We start from the raw sequence: 27,995 nt of genomic DNA, 5'->3' as shown, positions 1-27,995 counted from the left end.
CTGAGGATGTGAATTAATATTCACCAGAATTTTATTTGGGACTTGATACTGTGAAATTTGATTTATATTCATTTTTTTTTATATTTTCCTTTATCTTGGATGACTATTATTTCTTTTTATGGCTTTTTAATATTTAACCAATTATTAAAGAATTCGTTTGTTATATTATTGAATTACATCGCAATGAACTTTCAAATCATTCCCTTCCAATTTTATGCTTTAAATAATTAAAATCTTTGAAATATAGATTTTGAAACTTTGCAACTATATTTTATCAAAATTTGGGCTACTTATGAAGAAATGAATGAATTCTTGTTTAAATTATTCGATTTCATAAAATGGAGCATTAATTGCATAAGAACATTGAACATTGAAAAACGAGACAATTTTACAAATATATTTTCTTTCTGAAATTCATTATAGCACTGCTATAGGGAAACGCTTATGTATCATAACCATTAAAAATTTACTTCGATGTAACGTTTAGTCACTTATTATTATTTAAATAGGCTATGTTGGCTAAAATAACACAATGCCCACAGAAGATCACATATTCATTTAATTTTATTGTTTACAATTTATTATTCCATTTCATAAGCTAATATTTCTATTTCTTTTAACAATAAAAGTGAAAATTTATCTCTCTCTCTCTCTGTGTGTGTATGTGCTGAAGCTCGATAGACCAAACCATTTGACTTAGAGCCACCAACTTTAGACATATGGACTTTGGAGTGAGGAAACGTATACTTCAGAGCACGTTTTTGAAATATTAATATTAATTAATTGAAAAATAAGCATAATCTTTCAATTGTTCCTTGAGTGATAACTTCAGCAAAATTTTATTGCTCAAAAATAAAATGTATACCATTTCAAAATGTACAGAATTGTCTTTTTAATTATGCACATTTTTTATTGATACCAATTTAAGTTTGCGAATTTTCTTTAAAATTTGGTAATTAAAAAAATGTTTGCTTCCCTAATTTCCAACAATAGATTACATCGTCGTTCTGAAATGCAATACCATTTCCATTGTTATAACGATTTACTTCTATTACTGAAAGATAAAAATGAATTTTGTTTTATAACTATGCAATTTTAAAAAAAAGTTAAAATACCGTGAAAGGTAAAAGATATATGAACAGGAAATTTACTTTTTAATAACGATCTGATGTTATGGGACTGTTTTTTATTAAAAAAGGTTCATGTATACACTAAATAAAACTTAAATAAGACAATCAAAATAACTAGACTTTAATGCCAGGCAATTTAGCAGAATCATGGACATAAGTTATGTATAAACGATTTACCTGGAGGGAAATATAACATCCCCCCCTCCTCGAACATCTGGTCGAATAAGACGATTAGTAAATCTTAATTGGTGTATTGTCCTTGATATGATATATTATTTATAAAGTATATATGAAATTAAAGGTTAGAGCATAACAGAATATACTATATGTCAGCATTTACTTCAGTAAAATTGCTATTTCCACATAAATCTTACTCATTGTATCTACTAATAATTGGATCATATTCATTAAATTTGCATAGAACTCACACAAAACATCCAATCTCATTATGGAAGCTATTCGCATCAATAGACATTTGCTGCGAGGATGTATAGTTACTCGAATATCAAATTAAATAACTGCTTTCAACAGAACAATTCATCAGAATAAAGCAAACAAAATGAATAATTAAGCATGGGGATTAAACTGGAGGGCTGAGCGTCATTGATCGGAACAAAGAAGCCTAATATTCCCGGGGTTGAGACTAGAAATGCCTACTGAGAGGCATTTAAAATAGTTTTGATGAAAGCCATTAATATCCTGGACTGTTTTGATATCCTTTAGTTTGAGGAACTTCCAGTTTGAAAACGAACCCGTCGTGCAATCATCATATTAATTATGGATATCATTCTCCTCTCGAGAGGATTTGTCTGGATATCACGGCAATATTAATTGAATTTTCAAAGGATTTTTGGACAGGATTAATTTCCCGCTCGGACGGGGAAAATGATGGACTTTTCAAAAATGTTGTATAAATTGGTTGATGATAATATTTCTAACGAATTCCTAGCTGAACTGATTTAAACAATCTATTTGATTAATTTATATGATGATGTGAAGTCAAACATATTTTGCAAGGGATGTGTAAGAATATCTCTCTAAACAGTTAATGATGGATTTTCAGAAGAAATATTTCAAATCAATTGAACGTTAGTGAATAAATCTCTACTCATTGCCATTTATGAAAATTTAAACAAAATTGAACGAAATAAAAAAAATAATTTGGGAAAATAATAGCATATGGAACTGAAGAAGGAATTCACAAGTTTTCAGGAATATTATATAAATTTTATTATGTAGTATCCTTAAAGATTTCTTTACTTGCGATCTTAACACAATTAATTTAAATAGAAATTTCTAGCAGAATAAAATAATATGTTTTTTTAGAAAAGGAAGATGTGTAAAAAAAGATATGTAAAACCTTTAAACGACAGAAGAAAGCAAACTACTCTAAGAACAGTTTGGAAAACTACAATATTTAGCAAATATTTATAATAGAACTGAATGTCTAACAATAATGTGGCAATATCTTCACAATAATTTAAGGGATAATAGTGAATATCATCGTGAAAATGAAATGAACGTGAAAATATATTACGCATTTTCTATAATAGGTATGCCTATAATAGAAAAAATATGCTAAAAAATGCACAGAATAATGAAATATATAAACTTAAAAATAACTATAAATATTGAGAAAAAAATTATTTCGCAAGTAAGAAAAAAAAATGACGAGTTTAAAATGGTTGTATTATTTTTAGTACTATATTAATTGGGCTAAATAATATAAAAAATGTAAAGTTTTTATGGGATGATGTAAAATTAGATATGCATGAGAAGATTCCTTATTTAAAATATGAATATTCTTTTTTTTTGAATGCCTTAGAAATATATTTGTTTCGAAAATGTTAATAAAACTGAGTAACTAACAAATGTAATGGACATATATAAAGAGGTAAATTAGAAAGGTCTAAATAGCAATTTATGTTTTTAAAAAAACAATCATTTTAAAACGCAACAGGAACAATTATTCACTGATTTTACATGAATCAAGAATAAATAAGCTTTGATTTTTTTCAGAAATTATTAAATTTGTTTCATACCTAAAAACGATGATTTTTTTTGAATAGCATGGAAATTATGGCAAATTTTGCCTTTTTATTTTTAGCTTTTTCCTAAGCAATGGCTCTAATGCGATACTCACAATTCCACACCATAAGCAAACATAACAATGAGGCTTATACTAAGGATTGACATATGAATTGAGACTCAGTTCTAACTTGATTCATATCAGCTAAAAAAAAAAGACTTCGTCACTGGGCAAGCCATAACCTTTCGATTTAATAACATTAATAATTTAGACTGATTCTTGCCCTTTCAAATACATTCAGAATGTTGTCTGGTAGTTTTTCTGGTTTCATGGCTCTTAAATTTTATATAACGCCACAATTTAGTGTGATAGATTCACACTTTCTGCTTCTCAGTAAGTATATTTACTTAGGATAGCTTAAAGTTCACTTGAGTGAGAGATGATAAACCAATTAATGAAAAGAAGCTACAATAGAAAACAATACTTTTACTTGAAATCTCAAATAAGAGTAGCTTTTCAAATCATATTTGTTTATAGAATTGGTAAAAAGGAAAAATCAGCAGAAGCACATATGAAGTCATGTCCAAAATTACAAAAAGTTTGCAAGAGTGAAGAAAATTTTATGTTCATTTCAAGACAGATTTTTTTTTCATCATATCTTCCTGGCTTTAGTCATCGAAGATATGTAATTACTCCTAAGGAGCAAAGTATGATCCAATGCACAAGCTTACAAAATATCTGTTAACAATCTGTTAGCATTTTCAAATTCCTATGTCATAGAATAAATTGCGATGGTTAAAAAACGTTTCAATAACCATATTTTGATTTCTACAGTGCTTTATGTATAATCACATACTAATCCTAAAACTTATTAACATATGGATTAAGAAATCAAAACTATCTATAGATATCTTTTCCTACACAATCGCATTCAAATCCTGAAACTGATTGACATCCAAATCCAGAAAACAAAACTATCCATAGTTTTCCTTTCTCTTGATGTATTTTTACTTCTCTACTTTTGTTTCTTAATATTTTTCGTTTCCTTCATTTCTATGCTTTACTTGCCTTGTATTTGTATATGCAATTTATTTTTTGTCTCTGTCATAAGTTTATCTTAAAAATTAATCTTGATTCATCCAAACAGAAGAGAAACAATATGGCTCAAATGGAATCTACATGGAGTAATATATAATATACTATCCTTATATATATGCAATTTGAGATAAAACTGAATTATTGATTTAGTATATAAGCTTAAATTTCTTTTTATCAAATTATCTGGTAGTTTATTTGAAAGAATTTAATGAAAATTGTCCTAGCGATATTCATTTGGAAAATATCATGCAGTGATGAAATATGATGATTCAGTGAACATTTATAAACTGAGTGAGCTAAAAATTATCGGCTTGTATTAAATTCAGAATGAATTTTCTCAATGATTATCAGAACTTTGCAAACAAATTCAACCTTCTATTTAGTAAGAAATTTAATCGTACAGTAAGCAAAGCATTTAAATGAAATTAATATAAGAATTAGATAAATATTAAGCGACTTTGCAAAAATAAAATCTGCACCTTTTGTCCAAAAAGAGGGAGGAACAATTAAAATTCATTAAGTTTCTATAAGATAAAAAAATATGTTAAATTTTATTTATGGCAGAGTAAAATTCCAAATAGTAAACCAAATATGAGCTTCTAGTTGTTAACATAAAATTATTAAAAATAAAATACAAAAGACTCAAAAATCAAACATTTTGAAAAATTGTTGCAGAATCAAATTATTTTGGCAAAAACTCAAGTCTTTACCGGTATGAATGTGTGTCTGAAAATATATTGCATTATTGGAAATAACGAAATATGTCTGGAAGCAGCGTCTTTGCTTTTAGCTTTCTTAGGGATAATCAACTTCCGAAGTAATTCATCCGGAATCCCATAATAATTCTTTCAATTACTTGTCCAGTACATTTAGCAACATAAAACTTAGTTAAACATCTCTAAAAATCAGATTAAATATCTTTCAACGTATTTTTTTCCGGGACAAGAACAAGCGGAAGATTGATTTAAAGTTTCCTATTTTCAGCAAGGACCAACATAATCTTATCTCTATGAAACCCACTGTACACATTCTTTTCAGATTTTCCAGAAAAAAAATACACTTCTCATTTATTACATTTTAGAGAGCGTACTAACTGGAAAAGTTAGTGCTTCCAGTGACATTACTAATACGTTCTTACAACAGTACGGTTTCACGAGGGCCTTAGAAGAATAACGGACGAATGAGATTTAATCAAGAAGAGTTTTTACTGTTTCCAGCTTTTTTTTAATATTTTTTTTTTATTTTTCATTTCTGATTCTTTTTCTTTCCCTTTTCATCTGTTTTTCCAGCACAGTCATGGAATTAAATAATAGAAGTCTTCAAAATGAAGGTAACAAGAAAAGAACCAAAAAATAGAAAGTTAAAAGGGAAAAAAAAAAGAAGATATTAGAAGAGATATCAAGAAATTGCACTCCCTTCAATACTCTTAGAACTAAGCTAATATTTGCCAATACTCGCTTCGCTGAGCTTGTGCAGTCTAATATGAAAGGCAGTTGGACTTTTAAAACAATTTTCATTTCACAGAAAAGTTAGTTTCTTACTGATGTATTTTGCTTTTTTTTTTTTTTTTTCATCATCGTTTTACTCTCCATGAGGATAGTTTCTTTCTTTTAAAATTACTTTAGACGACACACAAAGCTTTGTTTTGATTTTTCAAACTGTGCATCCACTGTTTTGAAGAAGAACAGTTGTTCCTAGTCAGAATCCTACGTCAAACAATTGTAATAAATATTTGCTGACTAGATTCCAACTTGATTCGTCATTACTCAGAATAAAAGAAAGTTCCTTCTGTTTGTTTAGGTTCTGATTGTTGTTTTTGTTATGTTGGAGAAAGTATTTTAACCTTTAAGTTTTATCACAGAAAACAATAAAAGCAACGAGAGGTTAAAATACACTTTGTTTCGAAGAAAAGCAGTTTAGTATGCTAATTAAAGTTGCATTTTTTAGAAGAGATTTAAAGACAAGAATTTTCTAGAAAGAAAAAAAAATAGTAACAATGCAGATTTTTAGAGAGATTTATAAATTTTAGTAGCGTATTGAAATAATATAAATACATTTAAAATGCATCTTTTAAGATGAATTATCTGTCGTATTATGACTGTTTATAGATCAGCAACTTCCTTAATATATTGATCAATAAGAGGTTTATTGAGATATTTATTTCTGCTACGAACATATTCTTTCAGAAGTAAATTATTTTGTAACACATTTCTATAATCTGTCCGTTTTAATGTTCATCCAGATATTGGGCCAGATTCCTTAGTCCTATATAAATTCAGCAGGAAGAATTCAACTATCAGAATTGAACAGTTTCTATCCAAAACGGCTGTAAACAATGAATTGCGTAGTTGATAAAGATTTTAGCTCGGAAAATAGATCGAATGAAGGTAACAAAATCATAAAATAAGCTGATGAATGGACGTCAAGTAAAAACAGACAGTAGTTACAGCAAATACTATTACTGCTGCTTTAATATGGACCCTTTTATGAAATTTTAATGCATATGCATATATCCAACTAAAACATAACTCTCAATATTGAAGATGGAACCTCTACAAACTACACCAATATTGCAACCTAAGAGGAAAGGAGAATCTTCTTATTTATATGGTACCATCTCATCCTCGTAGTCAAGGTGCCCCTCCCTCTTCCACCATTGCCTTATGTTTTATAGTTTTTTTTTTTTGCATAGAAGTTTTGAGGTATATAAATGGATGCTATGCAAATTACTTTTGTTCAATTATGAATATTCTGTAAAAAAATCTGTGTAAAATCTCCGACTGATTTTCATATACCTTTGATCCTAAAATCGTGATCAATATATGTTTTACAAAATCAGTATCTTTTTTGTGAAGAAAGAATCTAAATTAACATTATTTGCCTTTTATTTATCTAATTAAATTAGAAATAAATTAAAAAAACTGAATATTTAAATGCAGATTATTTCTTTCAGATACCTTATTCTTTAAAAATATTATAACCGAATAAATAATTTTTTACTTAAAATTACTAGATAATTTATTTAAGGCAATAAATGTAGAATTAGTTGGTTATACTAATATAAATGAAATAAAATTTCTAATATAAAAATATATAGGTGGCTTTGTGTTAAATTTTAGATCACATGAAAATTTAAATCATGCCTATGAAAAACAGAATATTTAGGGCTATTCATCAAATTGTTGAAAACAATTTGTTTTCTATTTATGATCATTGAAGTTTAAGTTAAAAACAGCTAAGTATTTGTGCAATCTATTAACTCTATCATTTATGATATAAATTAGAGTTAATATATAGAGTTAGCTTAGAATTAATATTTAGAGTTAATCAAGGAAAAGGTTTTTAAAAGTATAAAAGATAAATTATAAAGAGAGTTCTCAGAGGATACGAAATAATATAACGTAAAAAAAGACCACAGATATAAATTTCTCTCTGTTGCATTATTATTAGTATTGATTTGACAGGCGCTGTATTATATATCTTATTCTAGAAGGATTTCTTTGTCAGAACAATCTTCGAGAAGTTCTAGAACGTCATTTTCAATACATTGTCAACGTCTCTTTCACATTTTGTCCTGCATTCTACAGCAGTTATATCACTTGGGTTGTACTAAAAATAAGAGAATAAATTCAGTCAGCACTAGTGGGAGAAAAATGTTTGAGATGTGGGAGACTTCACTGGCAGAGGAAGTTACAAAGATTGTGCGATATAAATTTTCAGCATAATACCAGGAGCTCGAAATGTCGAAAATTTTGGAATTCATCCAAAAAGAGCTTTTTGCGAAGCCTATTCAAAGTCAATAAATAAAAATGTATGAAATGTGGAAGCTGTACGCAAGAAAATGTAATGAAATTCAATTACAGAAATATACTTATAAAATTGCTTGTAACTGCATTTGAAAATATTTTTTTAAAAAATAGAACACTATTTTAGGTTATTGCAGCTCAATTTTCTGAGGGCTGATTTTTTAAATCATTGTTATAAAATATAGTTATACTTTCACAAAGGAAGAAAAATGAAAATAATGATCCATCAGTACATCACCAAGTCTTGTCAAGCTAAAATATTAGCTCCAATTGTCGCCATACATTGTAGAAAACATAACAAAACAATATAAATAATTGCCTAATAAACTAGCCAAATATTCTTCTCAAACTATGGAGCACTGGTGCTGTTGAAATACTTTGGAAAAATTACTATTAAGGTAACAGGAGTCGATAGAAATTCCTAGCTTCGGTTAAATAACTAATTCTAACCTTAACTTATCCTTAGAACTGTAGAAATATTTGGAAAAATTATCTTTAAGATAACATGAGTCAACAGGAATTCGCAGCTATGCTTAAGTAACTTGAATTATAAATAAAAAGAAGTTATCAAGATAATCTCACAGATATCTCACAGACGCCATAAAAAAACTTAATTTTAATATCAAAGTGCCTTAAATATAGCTAGAGACAGCCTAAAGCATTATCAAATAACTTCGGCTTCTGTCATTTGATAAAATTTAAATTTATAGTAAATAAATTGTAAATAGCTATAGTAAAATAACTATACGCCATCAATAGTTACTAATTATTAATTTTTCATTTTGGATGTGATATTACAAATTTTTCTAAAAACTGATGGCCGAAAAGATACAAACATTGCAAATAGTAGATAATCGTGGATAAAATGTGAAATGATACTCTACACGAATCAGCATTTCTCAAAATGTATTAACTGTTAGCTCTTGAAACTGATAGTTTTGTGAAACAACTAAAGAAATTTACTTTCGAATTTCTTCCTTAACACTATAATGGTACTAAACAAAATTTCATGACAATGAACTAATAGTTGAATGATATTATACAAATTATCACCGTGCTATTAGTTCTATTTTTTTAATTTTTATAAATTTTTAACCTTTTAACTTAACATCTCTTAAAAATTTTACAATTCTTTATTCTTTTAGATACATAATTATAAAAAAATGTTCAGACATTCTTGGGTATATATTTTAAAGTTTCTAATCAAGTTATCGGAGATATTCAGAGAACTATGCTACACTAATTGGCAATGTTTTACACAGTCAAAATGAATGACATTCAGCAATATCTATAATACTGCTGCAAATGTGACAAATATTTCAAACAGTTTCTTTGTCTATACAATAATATATAAAAATATCAATATTTATAAATTCGGCTAGGTTTTTATGCTTGAGACTTGACATTGCATATCATATAATGTTAAAACTCGGCAATATACATTGCATAACCTTATCATTTGACATCATATATCGATAATAATTTAAACCACTGTTTAGGATTTCACGGGACCATTTTATAGAGTTTGGAATGCACAATCAACGAAAACATGGGATTGCAATGGCTTGTATGAGTTATATATATTTATATGTATAGTATATAATACCATAATAATATATGCTGTGATTGTTATTCTTAATATTATTATAGATTCGTAAATAAAATCTTGTTGGTGACCTAGGCTTTGTTGATGGAAAAAAAATATTAAATCATTTTATATAATTAGATATCCTATATATTCTTGATCTGATATTGATGAAATTTTAATTTCTAAGTTTGTGATTGAATTCTTATTGGATTATATCAAGGTTTTGTGCCCGACTAAAGAACATATGTATTTCTACATATCTAGATATCATTTATCTAGATATTAATGATATATAACATATTAAAAGTTAATAAATAATTCGTATTGGTATAGACGTAAGATTATTCCTTGACAAATGCATATTTTTTTTCTACAAATTTACATATAATACTTTCCAGCTTATTTAGGCAATAAATTATCAATTAAATATGTACTGAGAATGTATTCTATAAAAAAAACATAGATTTATTATATAAAATTTGATAATAAAATATCTGAAATTGTATAAAATATAGAAGAGCATGGGCAAAGTGTTCAGGATGAGAAAATAGTCAGTTTCTTAAGTGACTAAAATCTTGACAAAAGAAAAAAGCAATGGTAATGGAAAAGGCAATGGTTTTTTAACCTGAGAATTTTGCCTTTTCAAAAGAATTTGCAAGAAAAATTGTGGTACATAAAATGGTGAATGCTATTTAAACTTTTACTTACATATGAAGAAAAAGTCAATTTTATTTTTCAAAGTCATTCATTTACAAACTCAATAGTTCATTAATCTCACTGGAATTTTCTCAATTTAACTACTTATATCTGAATTATATAATATTTTATATATGATAAAAAAGTTTGCTTTGGTTTTTAATCTCCGATATCGAAATTTGCTTATTACATTACAAAATAACAATGTTAATTTATATGCAATATAAAGAATACAAAGTATTCACTATTATATCAAATATAATTAAACTTATTGAAAAATATTCTAAGATCTTTTATCTTTATATTAAAAAAGAGAAATATTTAGGGAATATTTTATTTTATCCATGAAACTATTCTAATTTATTCCCCAAATTAATGCCTCACCTCGAATTATTTTAGATTATTACATTATGCTTTCAGAATGTCATTCCAAATATAAATATCAAAACAAACAAAATAAATTAAATATTATCGCTTTTCGATTTCCCTGCAGTATTCATGAGAAGTGCTTAGATTTTTAAATCCGATAACAAACACTTGAATGCATTGTTTGGAAATGTTAAATCTTATGCATGCCACATAATACACGAATACATTTTATCCATTATTTTCAAGCAACAAATCTGATAAAAGGCAGGTGCAGAGAAATCCATTCATACGACATCCATTCATAATATTAATTTGAAAGGATTTGTATTTACATAACAAAGAGAATTTATTTACTTAGTTGAATTATAAACATTTAATGATGCTTGGTTTCTTCAATATTTTATATATCATGAAAATCATCAATAAAAATAATAATAATGTAAATTTTTATTTGGGGAATGAATTAAGGCACCTGTTTCATAATCTCTAGAATATAAATCTGATCTACTTTCCAAGACTTCTTTGTTTTCCAGTTAGTAAATATCGAAATTGCAATTCTAAATCTTCAATAATCTTAATGATTAAAAATTGTATTTTTTGACATAACATTGTTTTCTGAAAGATAATATATGCTCCTTGCATTTAATTGTATTGTTTTATTTTATATTTATCAAATTATATTTTTATCGTTTTATTTTATATATATTAAAGCGTTGTTTATAATGTTTTGAAGGTTCAGAGAAATTTCCAAAAAGTAAATACTTTAAACTGATATTTTGCAAGAACTCTAATTCTAGAAAGCCATGTTGTTGCAACTTAACACTTGATTTTCACAACTTACACTAGCTACTATATTTACATGTCACTGTATCATTAGTAATTTAGGAGAATTTAGGAAGAGTTTCATAAAGGTCTGAAACTTTCATTTATTTTCTACAAATAATCCAGACTTTTAACTCGCTTTGTGTAAAAGTTTTCATTCCGAAAAGTAGGGAACTTTTATTGATTTATAATGCTTGTTTGATTGTCAAAATAATAATTTTAATAAAAAAAATATAAAAATATCTTGCAATATAGGGCTGTCGTGATATAGATTAGATCATTCATTTATAAAATTTACTAAACTTTTAAATCGTTTAAAATATGTAACGACCAAATTTAATCTAGTTGGATTAAGAAATTTATCCTATAATAGATTGCTATTGTTGCAAGTGTTTTATTTTTCAAATTCCCTTATTCATGAGTACAGACTCGAACCCATGTGATTCCGCTAATAAATATTATCTGTTTAGGCAGATATTGATTGGTGCTAATTATTTCTTTCATCATCCATCATGACTATGTTGATACAATCATATTAACAGGAATACAGGAAATAAATGCATGTCAGTGATAATTACCATGTTAATAATCTTCAAAAAGGATAAAAATGGTATGTTTATTTCCTAGAATAGAGTAAATAACATTTTCATAATTTATTTAAATTATATGGTTTTACGAACTTGAATTCTTCACCAAGAACTTTTATAACCACAAATTGAACAGCTAATCAAATCACAAATGAACTAATTTAAACGCAGGCAGATTCTCTTCTCACTGCTTTGCGATTACTTTTTATGAAGTTACTATAAAATGGTAACCGAACAAGCATAATTGATATCTGTCTAGAATGCGAATTCAAAAACGAAATGGATAAACATACAGATAGTAATTGGTTAAAATTTAAGCATGGAATAGGTGTAATGGAATAATTTTAATGGATTTTGATACTTGAAACTGACATTTTCATTGCAGCAAAACATGGAAATTAGTTCAAATACTGTGCACTGTTTGCAATTCATGGCTTCATTTTAAGTTTAATTAGCTAAAAAATAAATACATCTCTTATAAACAGTATTTCAAACACATTTCCATTTAAATCCCATATCAAGTAAATCTTTTTTTTTATATTTTTAACACCTTTTAAATTATTATTTTTCCTTTGAATCATTCCTCGCGGATGACTACACAAACCACGATGTATATTTTTTTTTCCTTCCTCGACTGCCAACTGTAAAGCCGCAATATCTCCATGCATACAACACTCGTTTAATTTAACGCTACGTCATTTGCTACTTCCTACCAATATTTTTATCTTCCATTTCCTGATATACGTATTCCTGCACAGTTAGTTCTCTTTGGTGGAGAAGCAATTAAAGTGAGTCTTCGGGGAAAGATATAAAAAAAGGGCAGAATTAATCCGAAATAACCGTTATTTGATCTTAACCTTTCTTTTCACTCTGGTTGGTGTAGCTGATGCTATTTCCTTACTCTGCGTGGATGGGATAAACCACATACCCATGACGGGCCATAAAAGGGTGGTCTTGGTACGCTTCAATCATATGGTTCGTTGGCCACGTAACCTTCTCCGCACGAAAATGGGATTTAAAAAAATAATTAAGTTGGACCAAGAGAAAAAAATCCTACAGAGAATTTCTCGAAGTTAATTGACGGCCGAGAGAATCCACTCGAGTCATTTAGACCATGGATTTGTGTCCTAAGTCACTAAAGTTATATGGCGGCATGCACAGAGAGAAAGAGGAGGAAGTCATTTTTTTTAATAGGCTTACAGTTGATTTTTTTATTTTAGTGGAAAAAAGTAAAAGTTTTATGTGCCCACTTATCTTCAAATGCCATTTCATATTTAGGAATTCATGAATAACCTTTTTTTTTCCTGTTAGTGGAATGCAATTGACGCATTACGAGAGAATTTACAAATTTACATTATAGGGTAAATTAATTAACACATTTTAAGAATAGAATACTATGTGTGAAATTAATTATAATTTATCACATTTAATTTGAATAACGAATTAATTTTTAAAAGCCAGTCAAAATACTATTATTGCCACTGAAACACTTTTAAATAGTTAAATTGATTTTTTTCATGGTTGTAAAAGTGCAATTTTTAGTAGGTTTCTCATTTTTCCCTGTAAGCTTTTTATTTTGTATATTTATTGCTTATTTAACTGTAGACTTACATGTATTCCATGACAATATACAGCTTTGATGTCATTATTCATTGTTAATTGGTTAAATTATCATAATTTTGATGTCATACGAATGGCGTTACGTCCGCAGTAACATTAATACATTACAAGACATTACATGAAATTTAACAATAATAGTCATATTATTTATATAATAATGCAATATCGCTCAATATTGTACAGCATTATGCAATATGCTATGCTACTTAAGCACGTGAAGATTATAAGTAAATGCCCTTTAAATTCTTATAAGAATAAATTAGAAATTAAAATTAAAAAAAAGAAAATAATTGAAAGGAAATAGCTTTCCATTTAGAAAATGTGCCAATTACAAAACTGTGTCTTTAAAATCTTTTTTACGTTATTTTCTTCTACGTGAACAAATGATGCGACAGTTTTTTTTATATATTTTAATGAATATTGAGTATATAAATATCATTGTGGATATACATTTAACAAAAGAAAATAATGAAATATTTGAACTAAATAAATTAGTACCTAGATTAGGTGAAATGATGTTTATTTAAGAAATAAAATAAGTGGCCGAGAAAAAAGAAATAAATTATATTTTAAAGAATTTTTACACCAAAGCTGCATGATACTGCACATTATAGATAATTTATGAAATGTTCATACGGTTGACCAAACCTAATACCATTAGATGAATTGGTTAATAATTTATGATTTATGATATTAAAGTTTATTGGCAAAATAATATATAGTTGGATCAAAAGATAATAATTGATTTTTAATTACTCTGAATGCAGACAATTTGCAAAATATTCGATTTGGAATAGTTTTAGAAATTTGCTTGCTTGAAAAGTATAGATAATGCAAGAATGAAAGCTTAAAGACGCATTTAAATGTTCAAGAACGATTTTTTTTTCTTGAAATTTTGCAAAATTAATGAAAAAAAATCGAACAAACCATAAAATTAATTTAAAAAAATTAAATAAACAACTGATTTAGAAATGCTCTTTTGAAAAAAAAATATTCTGGCTTTTATATCAATTTATTGTTTGCAGAATTTTCTTAAAGAGCGATACGAGTTAAAACTTTATGAAAGAAAATAAGCATAATTATAAATTAAATTATTATTTTAAGCAACAAAAGTTATTTGTGTTTTGTGGAATATTTATACATCAAATTAGTTAGTCAGATTTTAATATCGAAATACACGACACACATAATATTATTAATGCAAGAATCGCCCATTGCGAATCTTACAATAAAGAAAATAATATGATTTTACAGAATGCATTAAACTTAGAATGGCGTCTTGAGTAGTTTTGGGTTATCAAATTATGATTATTTACATTGGATGAAAACACTTTTGTAATCAGAAAACTAGGACAATTTTCAAATGGATGTTAGATGATATGAAAAGTCAAATGTCAAAAGAATGTGACATCATTTTCTTGAAAAGTATTGAATACAGATTAATATTAATCTGCTGATAATGAAAGTACATATTGTTAAAATTTGAAGGTATTTGAGAAATTTCAAATCCATAAATAACTCATTCATAAAAATTTTTACTTTTGGTCCGCAAAGGGAATATAAGCAGGCATTAAAAAAGGAAATATATATTTAAATTTACATTAAAAAATTCGATTTCAACCAGAAAAACTTAATTAAAATTATCTGATGAAATTGTATGAATATATATAACATAGTTCATGTATAAATTTAAAAAATATATATATGTATTTTCAATAATACTTGGCATATGGGGAAATATACAAATTTCCATTTCATTTTTTTACTTATCAAATCGGAAATATAATAAATATCCAAATTATATAGAAATAGAGTATAATAAAATAGAAGATAGCTTTATAAAAACACATCAAGACACTATTTTCTCTAGGGAATAAAAATCTTATCTTTCTTGGCTAAGCTGACCACAGGTTCCTCAACTTCCGAGACGTTGTTGACCTGCTCTTAGCTTCACTTAATGAAATCGTTAACTTTGTCAATCATTGTCACTTAGCGTAAGTACCGGGTATTTCGTTGATAGGCATTCTAACGTATAAAGAGTCGCGAGAAATTTTTGTTCTTAATTATATTAGTGAATAAAGGAGTTCCAGGCTAGTTTTTAAAATAAATTTTCATCGGTTAGTTGTAATTTTTTTTTTTTGCAATGATACTGACAAAAAGGAATTTCACTATGTAATATTCATAGCTCCAATGGCTTCATAGAAATGCAAACAACATCATTATTTTGTTAATTTTTAATATTTAACCAGGGGTTTTCTTGTTCTTTCAAATGTAAGGTATATTTTTGGACGATATGAGCGTTGCTTTAAAGCATTTGAGTTTTTATCAACATGGTGACAACACTTATAAAAGAAGAGCTTTCTAATGAAAGCAAAATGCACTTACATATGTAAATTTTCTTTTTAATATCTCATATACGAAGTATATAAAGAAAAAGTACTACAATCGTAAAAAAGTCCGAATTGAAGATTTTGACATATCTTCAAATCTTTCTGACGTTTTATAATTATGTTTATTTATCTGTGAACGCGTAAGTGTACATCACTTTGAGACAGAATGATTAAATGGCCTCTGCAACAAATCTACAATATTTTTGCAACTAAATTACACAAAATATACAGTTTTATCAAATTTGGTGCGAAATCCCTTCAAAAGATAGTTGGTCTACCCAACTGTTTGGATTTTAGATTATATAAACAGAGAGAGCTAGATTTAGTAAGATTTAACATGTAAATTTCGGAACAAATTTATCAGGTGTTTGATCTTGTCTGTCTGTATATTCATAAACAAGTAAGCGCGATATCTTATAAGCATATGACTTGATATGGATTTTGTGACAATTGTAATTCTTTTCAACTGGTTGGAAAAAATGCGTCCAAAATTCACATTCGGTGTTCTGGTGCTTGAGTATAAACTGTATGCCATTATTTAATCATCGAATATTACATGTAAATAGATTCATTTATAACTATTGTAAGCACTAGCATTCGGTTAATAATAAATAAGTATATTTATTAAATTTCACTAAAATGTTTCGAAGATATCATTAAACTTTTTTTGATCTATGATTTTAATTTTATTTTCAGTAGAAAATTTAAGTCAGATTCGACACACGTATTAATGAATATCTGGCTCCAATAATATACAGAATCTAAACTGTAACATTACCATGACGAAACAGATTCTGGCTGCAAGAATGTTTTAATATGCTATTTATATCGTCTGATTTACTTTTACTTTCTTAAATTTTAGAATGTGATTACATATATTGATATTGTAAATGCCGTTAGAAAATAAATTAATGTTTCTTAATTTAAAAGTATTTTTTGTAGGTTTTATATAAAGTGAAACAAAAAAAATTAATTTATACATTGACAAATTAGAAATGCTCTTATCGTGAATTTAAATAAATATTTAAATATTTCATTTAGAAATTTTAAATGTGCCATGTTGTTTATTTAATTAAAAAAAAAGAACACAGATAGAAGTTAATTCTGATAACGAGAAATTTCAATTGTATTACTTCATCATATTTAATCACTTCTTATTTAATCACAATAAAATAATCAAAATTTCATAATATATATTTAATTTTATCAAGGCTTTATAACATTTTAAGTTTCAACACCATTCTTTCTTCATTAGCATATATGAAATTATAGAAAACAATTCATAAATTCGTGTCATTTCACGAATAAGTTAAACAGAATTTCAAAATTTATTCTTAAATTTTATTGATAATACGTTTCAATCAGCATAATATAATATGAGTTATTGTATATTATCATATATTCAACAAGAAGAACTGGTTTATTATTCAGAGTATATCAATAAACTAAATTTACTAATGGAAAGCAGATATACTATCTCTGCAGTGCTTGTTGTTTGTAGAAAATGCTTTTATTTTATGTAGCAGCGCTTGTTGTATGTAGAAAATGTTTTTGTTTCATATAGCTCCATTACATAAATTCCCCGGCAAAACGTTCAATGAATAAGCACGTCGTTATCTGTATATGATATTGCACAATATATCTACATTATTGCTTGATATTCTGAATTCCGTACATATTGTTGATCATTTTATGCTTTTAGGGTTAGGAATGCAGAAAATCTTATCAAATAATTTTTATCATAAAATACAACATAAATTTGAAGTACATGCCTAAGATGACCTGGTAAGATATTTCTAGTAAAAATTATTAAATCACTTCTTCTTTTACATAAAATGGATGACATTCATTCACTTATATGTACTTGAGCAGAAGATTCGTAGATTGAAATCTCATAGCGATTTCATTTAATATCTGCTTAAAATTTTGATTCTTACCTCCAATTGCTTCACAGACGAGCAATAAGGAATCCCCTTCGTTGTAAGGCCCTATTAAACCTTTCACTTGCACACCTTCTTCATCTAAGATAGCAGGTTCTCCCGGTGGAACTGAAAGAAATAACAACGAGTTATTGTACAACCGTACATCATTCCTTAGAAATGCAATTTTACAATTAGATTTAATTTCATTTTAATAATCGAAAACGAGAAATTTTTATGCAAATCCAAAGAAAATATTTTTAAGTAATAATGTTACTGCTTAGTTTAGCTTGAAAACATAAAAAAATAAATACTGCAGATTTAAAAAATACTTTGTAGGTTTTTTTTTCACATTATTGTTTATTTTATGAAAGGTAAAATGTAATGAAATTAAATTATGTATACTTTCTATTTGCTTTATTCAGAATTATAGAGTTCGATTTGTGAATATTATTTATAAGAATATGACAGTGTAATTATTAATAAATTTTATCAATATTTATCAGTTAAAATGAATCATATTAACCGTGACTACCTTGGTGGACATTTTCATGTTGATATTATAAATTTATTTTTATTTTCGGGGAATTATTGAATTGAATAGCGCTTCAAATTGCTAGTTTTCATGACGTTAGTTCAATCCTACGTGATTAATTATCTTTAAAAATATGTTGTTCTTGAAAGAATCAAACGATTTCATTAGCCATCATAGGTACTTTCTTATGACGTTGTATAATACTGAGTTTTCTACATTTCTGCTTGAATCTTGATTCTGCTTTAGCTCATGTTTTTGGAAATATTGTTTCCACATTTTGAATTTCTACAGCTATTTGTATTTCTTACAACTTGGGATTTTATCTTTCATTCTTTTATTCAAATTATATTAAATTTAAATGAATATCTTCTCTTCAACATAATAATAAAGTTTCTTTTTTTATCATTGCTCTTCTTATTTGAGATAAACTGACTTGGAATTTTGAGGAAAAAATGTGATATATTCGAATTATCTACTAAGACAATATTAATAATATATGTATTGTATAATACTTAAATTTTAAATTTTACACCATGAAAAAAATCTATTAAAGAACTTATACACTACTTATAATCAAGGACTACTTATAATCAAGGGTGTTTAATTGTTTTCATCAATAACACATCCTTTACAAATTTAAATCAAAATAAGAGAAGCTGTATTATAATTAGATTTTTATATACAAATACAAATACAAATATATACAAATACATATATTATATACAAATATATACAAATACATATATTATATACAAATATAAAAATATTTATAAAATATTTTGTTACATTTAAAATGATAGTTCATAAAAAGAAATTTAACATAAAAATTTCATATTACGAAATAATTTGCAAAAAGCAATAATAATAAAAGAAACTTTAACGTCTATTTCTCATTTATTCTTAATTTTTTTAAATAATTGAATTGAACAAGTGAAGTGAAAAAATATATTTTTTTTCTGTATATTTAAAAAGATTTTTTTGAGAAAAACTAAGCAAAAATTCTTCAAATAATTAAAACAGAACATTTGAAAATACACTGAGCATTGGTATACATATAATTATTTTCAACATGGGCCTGATTTCTATGCTCCATGTGTTCATTCATATATTTGAATTAATAGCTGCAATACTGCATAAATGTCAAATATAATATATTCTCACATGCACACGAATTTTACCACTTAATTATGCGAAGCCGAATTTATATCTGAAATATTCCCATAGCCCCCCTTTAACACTGCATATGCTTTTGAAATTTATACATATCAATTAAGAATAGGCTTATCCATTCTGATTACAATTCAAACCTATAGCCGCAGTCCGTTCACTCCTACGGAGATTACATTCCAGGATAGTGTGCGGGTGAATAGGCGCAAATAATTATTATCACGTCATTGCTATCTAGTCCATTGTGGGGATGGAACAGGACGCAGTGACCAAATGTACAATTAACCTGTTCTCTGGACTAATCTAGACAATTAGGAGGCTGGCGTGTATCCTTGATCATCATTGTCTGCTTCTAAATTTGCCAAGAGTGCCTCTACCATGGCCTCGTTTGATTTGAGAGACAGATTTGCGAATTTTCCTGCAGGCAAATTGCTGATTGTCATGGGCTTTCAGGTAGTGCTGCACTTAAGGTTCGAGAAACAACCACACTGCTCTGTTGTTTTGATGGAAAGCTAATACCATATTGTTCGTGTCTTGTATATGCCCGTATCGTTGCTGGATTGGGAAACATATAATATATTTTATGGGAAATTTATATATATTTCATGTGTCAACACTAAAGGCCTACTGTGAATTTGAGAAAGATTGCATTTCAAGCATTGATGGATTTAAATGTGGCAAAGTGTGCAGCTTATTTTGAAGCTTTTGGCTGACTGGCTGATTCATTGATATTATTTATACAGACAATTAAAACTCAGAAGATATGCATTAATATATTAAGAATTACTAATACAATTCCTATTTCCTTTACATCAAAATGATAAAACTATCATTTTTTCAAAACTTGAGTATCAAAATGGGTTTTCTGTGATAAACAGCATTTCAAATTAATTCTGACAAAGATTCAATTACTAAAATATTGCTAAGTAATTAATCATAATAAAAATATAATGTGTAAAATAAATTTATTATTTAATAAAGTAATGCAATAAAAATAGATATATTTATTAAATATATTTATTTTTATGAAAATTAAATTAAAAAAATATATAATGTATTAAAATTATTTATATATTAAAAAATATACACAAATATTTCATTATATTTATATGAAAATCAAATATATTTATTAAAAAATAAAATATTTATTATTTTTTTACTTTTATATGAATTACGAGTTTTTCAACTGAATTAAAAATATTTTTCAATGGAAGCACAGAGGCTTCCCTCACATATTTTGAATCATTTGACATGATATGAGTAAGATTCTTAGAAAAAAAAAATTATCTGCTTTAAATGTTCTAGATGGTTGCCTTAATTTTTAATAAATATTCTACTTCTTAGTTCTAAAATAATAATTAAAAAATTAACATTACTTAATTCTGTTCATAACTTTCCTTACTTAACTAATTATTCAATTTTAAGATTATTCAATGCTCATTTTAGTTTTAGTAATATAAATGCAGAAAATTTCATAAAAAAGGTAATTTAAAATTTAGAAATAATATAAAACATTTAGATTACACTAATCCATTGTTTCTATCTTTTACCAACAATTAAATGGACTTCAAAAAATACCTCTATGAATTTTTTATCAAGTTCTTTTACTAGGTAAGGTGCTTGAATAAAAAGATGATATGCTGTCCTCAAGATCCTATCATATAGAAACTATTTTCTAGAACTAATGAGATTTCAGACCGAAAAGAATATACTCTCCGTTCATTTCAGCATTGGTAATTGGGTTTTCATTCATGCGCTCTCTAGAAATATTCTTCCGTCTTTACATGCCTTTTCAGAGCGAGTCAAAATATGACCTTAAGTCCATTATTTATTTACACCCATAGTTTGAAAAAGACATCTTTATGAATCCTTCTGTGAGTTATGGTGTCAATAATAAATAAACTTTCTATTAAATTAATTTTATTTCTATTAAATTATTTTTTTTATTATTAAAAATGGATGAACAGTCGTTGACTAATTGAGTGGAATTATACATTATGAAAGAAATTTTATACCATTTGTTGCAATTTAGAGTTATTTAATTTAGTAATTAATATGGTATGTCATACTAATACAAACTAATTATTTTCATACTAATACACACTAATTATTTAATTTGTAGGGGGAGGTTCCCATAAAATGCTTCCCGAAAATACTTTACTTCATTTTCGAAAAGCAGCAGAATTAAAGTGGTTGTAGAGTGCCGATGTGTTAAATCTTTGGACCCAAGTTTTTAATTCTTTGTCACAATAAAATCTGCCTACTTCAGTACCTCACAAGTGTATTTTGTTCTTCCTTCATCTTTTTATTGGTTTCAGTTTATATAATTATACATTAAGAGATAGCTTAAATGACATTTCTTTGTTACTCAAGTAGAATTGTATTTCTTGCATTATTCTAAATTTCCGGAATTCCTAAAACTTTGACCTGCTTGATTTAGTAGCAAAGAGAAGCAAAAGCATCGCAACCAAAATTTAATGTATGCAAATCTTTTAATTAAAATATTTTGTCTAAAAATCAGTACCAAAAGAAAAATAACGTTTTCAGGTAAAAACAATTTATTATTAACATTTAATTGTTTTTAATAACTGATAAATATTAATAAAAAGCATTAGGCGATTAAAATAAATAAAATTATAAATATTAGAACGAAATAGCTTTGAAATATCTTTAAAAATAGTAATTTCCCTAAATAAGTCATTTAAATATATATAGTATATGTTGAATGACATAGCAATTGTTTATTGGAACTTCAAAATAAACAATATATTTCTTACCAGATGTATTCACTGTTTGTAATAATTGTAGAGCATTTCTAACCTTTTTATTTGAATATTTTGTACAGCGTTAAATTCACAGAACGAGTTATGAATATTAAAATACTATTGACTAATGATTAGTGAACCATTCAGTAAAGACAATTCAAAAACTTATGCGTTTTTTTTTAATTTTTAGTTTTGACTTCAAAATGATCAAAATTAATTCGAATAAACATTTTAATTGTGCATGAATCAAAAATTCAAGTGGCATGAAAAGAATTAGAATTAAGAAATAGATTTAATTCAAATTTTATTCGTCAAATTTATTTAATAGGCATCATTGAACTTCACGTAATTATTTGATGTTTTAAAGAGTAACTTTCCTTAACACAAATACATTGAACGAGTTTGTCAATATTGATGGAATAAATTGATTGTGAAGTGTTTATACAGCAAGCGACCACTTATTAATATTCCATTCTAGGAATGTTATCTGTATAGACATTTAGGAACGAACTTTTGCAATCCTTTCAGAACTTCTGGTTGTATTAATAAAGATTATTCAGTTATCTTTACCAAATATTGAAAATTCTATAATACAAAATATATTCTATAGCATAAAATTACTACTAAATATTTAGAATTCTATAATATAATATATTATATAAATATTGATATATTATAAATAATGAGAATTCTATAATATAAAATTACTACTAATTTATATTTTTTAAAACTTTTGAAGTTTTAAAATTTTTATTTTTTGCGATGCTCTATTGAATATTGATGAATGTGACATATTGATGAATATTAAAGAGATTCCAATTCTCTGGTTGTATACTTAAAGTCATTTAGTAGTTACGACCTTTAATGATCAAAATAATTTAAGAAGTGCACCGTATTCAGTAAGAATTCAGAATGAAATTTATTACTTAATTATTTTGTTCCTTACTTTCTGAAAAATACCAAGCAATATGGAAAAATTATTATTATTAATATTAATTGAGGTGTATTGAGTTAAAGATTATTAAAAAAATAAGTGGAAACAATCATTTTTTAGAATATAAAAGAAAACATATCCAAAACTGGATTAGACATCAAAAAGTCTAAAATTGTTCATAAATTCTATTCTTTGGAATTAATTTACACATACTGCAATTTTTGGCAATGCAAAAACGGTTCGAAAGGCAACAAAAAAGAAAGGAGGAAGTTAATTTTTGAAGTTATCTTTACCAATTATCGAAAATACGTTTTCTTTCTGACAGAAATTTAAATTCTTATTTAAGTAATGACATATGTTAAACAGTTCACATATGCTTAATTATTAATAAAATGGTTTACGATATTCTAAATAATAATGTACATCATTAAAAACAACATACAATACATGAAACAAGCTTTTTTTCCCCACACCACTATTGTTGCTTATAGTCAAAAAATACTACCTAAAATAAAATGGGGAAAAAATTGAAAGATATTTTTGGGGCTGTATTTAAGTGAAAGATGTATAAACAATATAATCCTGATAACTTTTAAAGGAATAAACATTTCAGGAAGGAAAGGAATAAATATGTAAATATATGATTTCCTACATTTTCTTAAAATATTAAGAAATATAATTTTTATTAGAATTAAATTTAATTCATGCCTTTACATTATCAGTTTACATTTATATTTTATCATATTATTCTGTCACATATTTATTATACTACTTATATATACACATATATTGTTACCAATATATTGAGAATATTTAAAAATGTCGAAACATCTATATTTCTAAAATATTATATTATGAAATTTAACTGGTAAATTTAAATTGAAATAAGGATGAAAATGCAGGTGCGTGAAATCACTGTACTAGAAATATTTGAAATTTATGAATTAATTTTACACAATAATTTATCAAACGTGGAATACATTTTATTCATCAATAAATGTTCCAAGATAATACAAAGAAGATTGGAATTGTATATGAGCTTATTTCTATGATATCCTTTTCAAAATTATTCATTTTAATTTGAAAAGCTTCTAAAATTTAGAAATTGATTCTTTATATTTTTAGAGTTTTAGAACCTGAAATAGAAGTTTAAATCACAATTTAATTTACCTGCAGAAAAAAAAAATGTCACCAAACCTTAGCAGTTTGTTGTTTTTGGTCTTATTTTCCTACATTTTAAATACCTAAGGCTTGTTAGTACAATAATTATGTTTAGTATTTGATATATTTTATTAATACTAATGATAACAACTTCGTTAAATTTAGAGCCACTGGTTCAACTCAGATAGTGTTAACCGTCATCGAAAACAAATATTCGATTTCCATAATTCATTTTACTCGAATAATTAAAAGATTTCTAAGAATTAGTAATTTTACTATCTTATTTGATAGATATTTATAACATGAATATTTCTAACAGAATTTAAATAAGATATTTTAAAGTTTCAGGGATACTGGAATAATTTATAGAATTCATACCATTGTTTAATATATTTATTTAGAATGCAAATATGTCTCAGAATAATTGCATTAATTCTTATGTGCCGGGAGATTCAGCAAAATAATCAGGCGGAATTTCTAAAAGAAGAATTTGTTTAATTTTCTTCCTTAAAAGAGAGAAAAAAAACAAGTTACTGTATTCATAATTTGAGTAAAAATGTCCGAATATAATATATTTGAAGGCATTAAGTTATATTTCCTCAAAACTATTTCCCAGAGGTATCCAGTAAAAGGATATTCGTGGTATTATTCATATTAAATATAAATAATTAACTCCCCTTTGTTCATAACGAACAATAGATAATTGCATATTTTTTTTTCTTTTTAGTAAAAAATTGATTAATTATATCTTTCTGAAAATCTTCATAAATTTGTTATAAGATTATTATATTATAGGGATTATTTTTTCTGTTAATGAAGTATTAAAAAGGTTCTTTACAACATTCCCCAAGAATTTCCTTTTTTTTTATTTCTAAATATATGAGGCACATTCTAATCCTGGAGAGGTATAAAATAATTAAAATTACTTTTTTAAATTGTTCATAATGAAAGAATTAAAGGTGTTATGCTTCAGTTGTTTTGACAATTTAATATTAAAATTAGTGCATGCATTCGAAAACATGTTACGATGTATATCTTTCAAAATTTTAGCTGGAAAAAATTTCCTTTAATTTATTAATTTCTGCCGACATACTAACAGAAAATTACGGTTAAGTTTTTGAATGTTAATATCTTCTCAAAATACAGTTTATAGTAAAGAAATAACTATTCATCGTTTGCTTTAACTTTTTCATACGGTCAAACACTTTATCTACAATATTGATTAAAAGGAATGGCTTGAAATTTTAATTATTATAAAATATAAGGAACTAACGAAGCTTTCTTATAAAATAAAAGAAAAAAATGAAACGCAATATTCACAAATTATCAATGAAAAATTCAACTTTTATTATCAACAAAGATCAACTTTTTTGTGCTCCACATATTCACCAGCAGAAGGCCAGATAATATCAAAAATATAGTTAATCATTTCAAGGCATCCAGGCATTATCTGTTATGACTTTTTTTTTTGTAAAGATAAGTCAATTTCCATGTTTTTGTGACACCATTACATATAGAGCTTGGCAAAATGGAAGAAAAGTTGCTATATGACAGGGAATTTTATCATCGTTAACTTTTTATCAAAATTGCGATATATATTTAGCAATTATTTATATGATATTTGGTTGGCACATATAGCTCTTAGAATAATAGGGATGGAATTCACATTTTTAATGAGAAATTGTGTAGTCGGTTATTTTATTTTTATTTTGTATTTCATTGGAAGTTATTATTGTTGTAAAAATGAACTTTCCTTTTTTCATATATAATGCTAATCGTTTGTAAAAAAATACAATTTCTGAAAGGAAAATCTTTTTTTTTCTACACGTTAAAAACAATTGGGAATCTTTACCAGCAATCATGTTACCAGCAATTTAGAATAATGTTAAATCACATGTTGCCGAAATCCCATGATAGACTTAAATTCGAAAGCTTTATCTTTCGCTAAATCAGACAACCTACTTGACGAATATTAATTGAAACTGAAAGGGTTCCACTCGACATGATGGGATATGAGGTAAGTATTATCAACGATAAATATATAATTTAAAATCTATATTGTAATTATTAAGAATAGTATTTTATAATCCAGTTTTAGCATTTTAAACTAGAATCTGCAATGAAAGATTTAACATTTAATAATTCTGAAATATTTAATACTACCACAATATATCCGCATGGTACATGAACACATTTCTGAGTCTATATTAATATTACAGAAAACCGGAAATAAATATACTCTAGAAAATGGCCAAGCCAGTAACTTTAATCAATTTATAATGGCTTTTTTCTTCTTTTGAAATACTTTGAAAAATTGAACCTCTCTAGATAACAAGGAAAACAAAACAGATTGTTGTTCATAAGAAACAATTCTACAAAGAGTATTTCTTTTGAAACCGACTGAAGCAGTTAAAGAAATGTTTTAAAGCTTTAAAACGCTTCAACCTTTAGTGCAATTAAACTTAAAGTAGAATACTGTGAACAAGCTTAAAGTTTCAGTTTTGATTTTTTTTTCGAATTTTTTTTTGTATGTGAATAACTTAAGCGAAACAATGGAACAACAACAAAAAAATTTCCAGAACGTAAACTTTCATTAAATTATCTTAGTCGCGATCTTTTAATTAGATAGTTTTAATGAGCTAAAGAAATGTGCAACTTTCGCGACACAAATTTGAAATTAACTTAGGTTCACGCATTAATTTTGTTTTGTTACAACAACAGCATTCCTTTATAAACGCATTTAAAAAAAAGTAAGTGCGAAAAAATAACACTTACTTAAAGTGATTAATTGTGGATCTAAATTAATTATGCCATTAATAATTAAGAAAGATTCATTTCTTGTAATATTTATCATTTCTTTTTCCTGTTTATGAGTTATTATTTTATTATATTTTTTGCGTTCTTTGGAACAGAGGTCCACTTCATATAAAGCAAAGAAAATTACTGAGATGATCTGATTTAATATTGATCAGGATGTTCGAAATCTCATTAAAAAAATATAAAAAAAAGACACATAAGAATTTTTGCATAAAAGCGTTTGAGTAAATATCTTATTGCTCATTTAATGTATGATTTTTTTTTTACAAAAATATGGTAATAAATTGAATTTTGGTTGACTCAATTTATTTTTAAGAAATTTTTGTAGCCAGATTATGAGTATATGAACTTCTGAACAAATTTTCATAAGCAAATGAATTTTGTTAGCAATGAAAAAAAAAATTTAAGAAAGAAATTATATTTATTAAATTAAAAGCTGCTTAAAAGAATTAACTTTTAATTTCTAATCCATGATAACAGTATTTTTCATTTAATTAGTTAAGTTTAAAGAATTTGTTTAGTATTTATTATTGCTAAAACATTTAATAATTAAAAAAGTAAT

The 27,995-nt window shown here is 26.2% G+C and overlaps 1 protein-coding gene across 4 annotated transcripts in view; it reads right to left on the bottom strand.

The window, feature by feature from the left end:
* The window catches only part of LOC129981225 (neural cell adhesion molecule 2-like), a 1,216,049-nt gene that overhangs the window by 83,205 nt on the left and 1,104,849 nt on the right, over positions 1-27,995 (bottom strand). For all 4 annotated transcript variants that reach the window (XM_056091976.1, XM_056091978.1, XM_056091979.1 and 1 more), the window contains one exon: positions 18,073-18,183. In XM_056091976.1, the coding sequence (XP_055947951.1) occupies positions 18,073-18,183 (111 nt within the window). The remainder of the gene's footprint in view (positions 1-18,072; positions 18,184-27,995) is intronic.

The sequence above is a fragment of the Argiope bruennichi genome, chromosome 8 (genome assembly GCF_947563725.1).
Source record: "Argiope bruennichi chromosome 8, qqArgBrue1.1, whole genome shotgun sequence".
In the NCBI taxonomy this organism is placed as follows: domain Eukaryota; kingdom Metazoa; phylum Arthropoda; class Arachnida; order Araneae; family Araneidae; genus Argiope; species Argiope bruennichi.
Note: the sequence above shows the minus strand (reverse complement) of the source record. Positions and strands in the feature narration are given on the sequence as shown.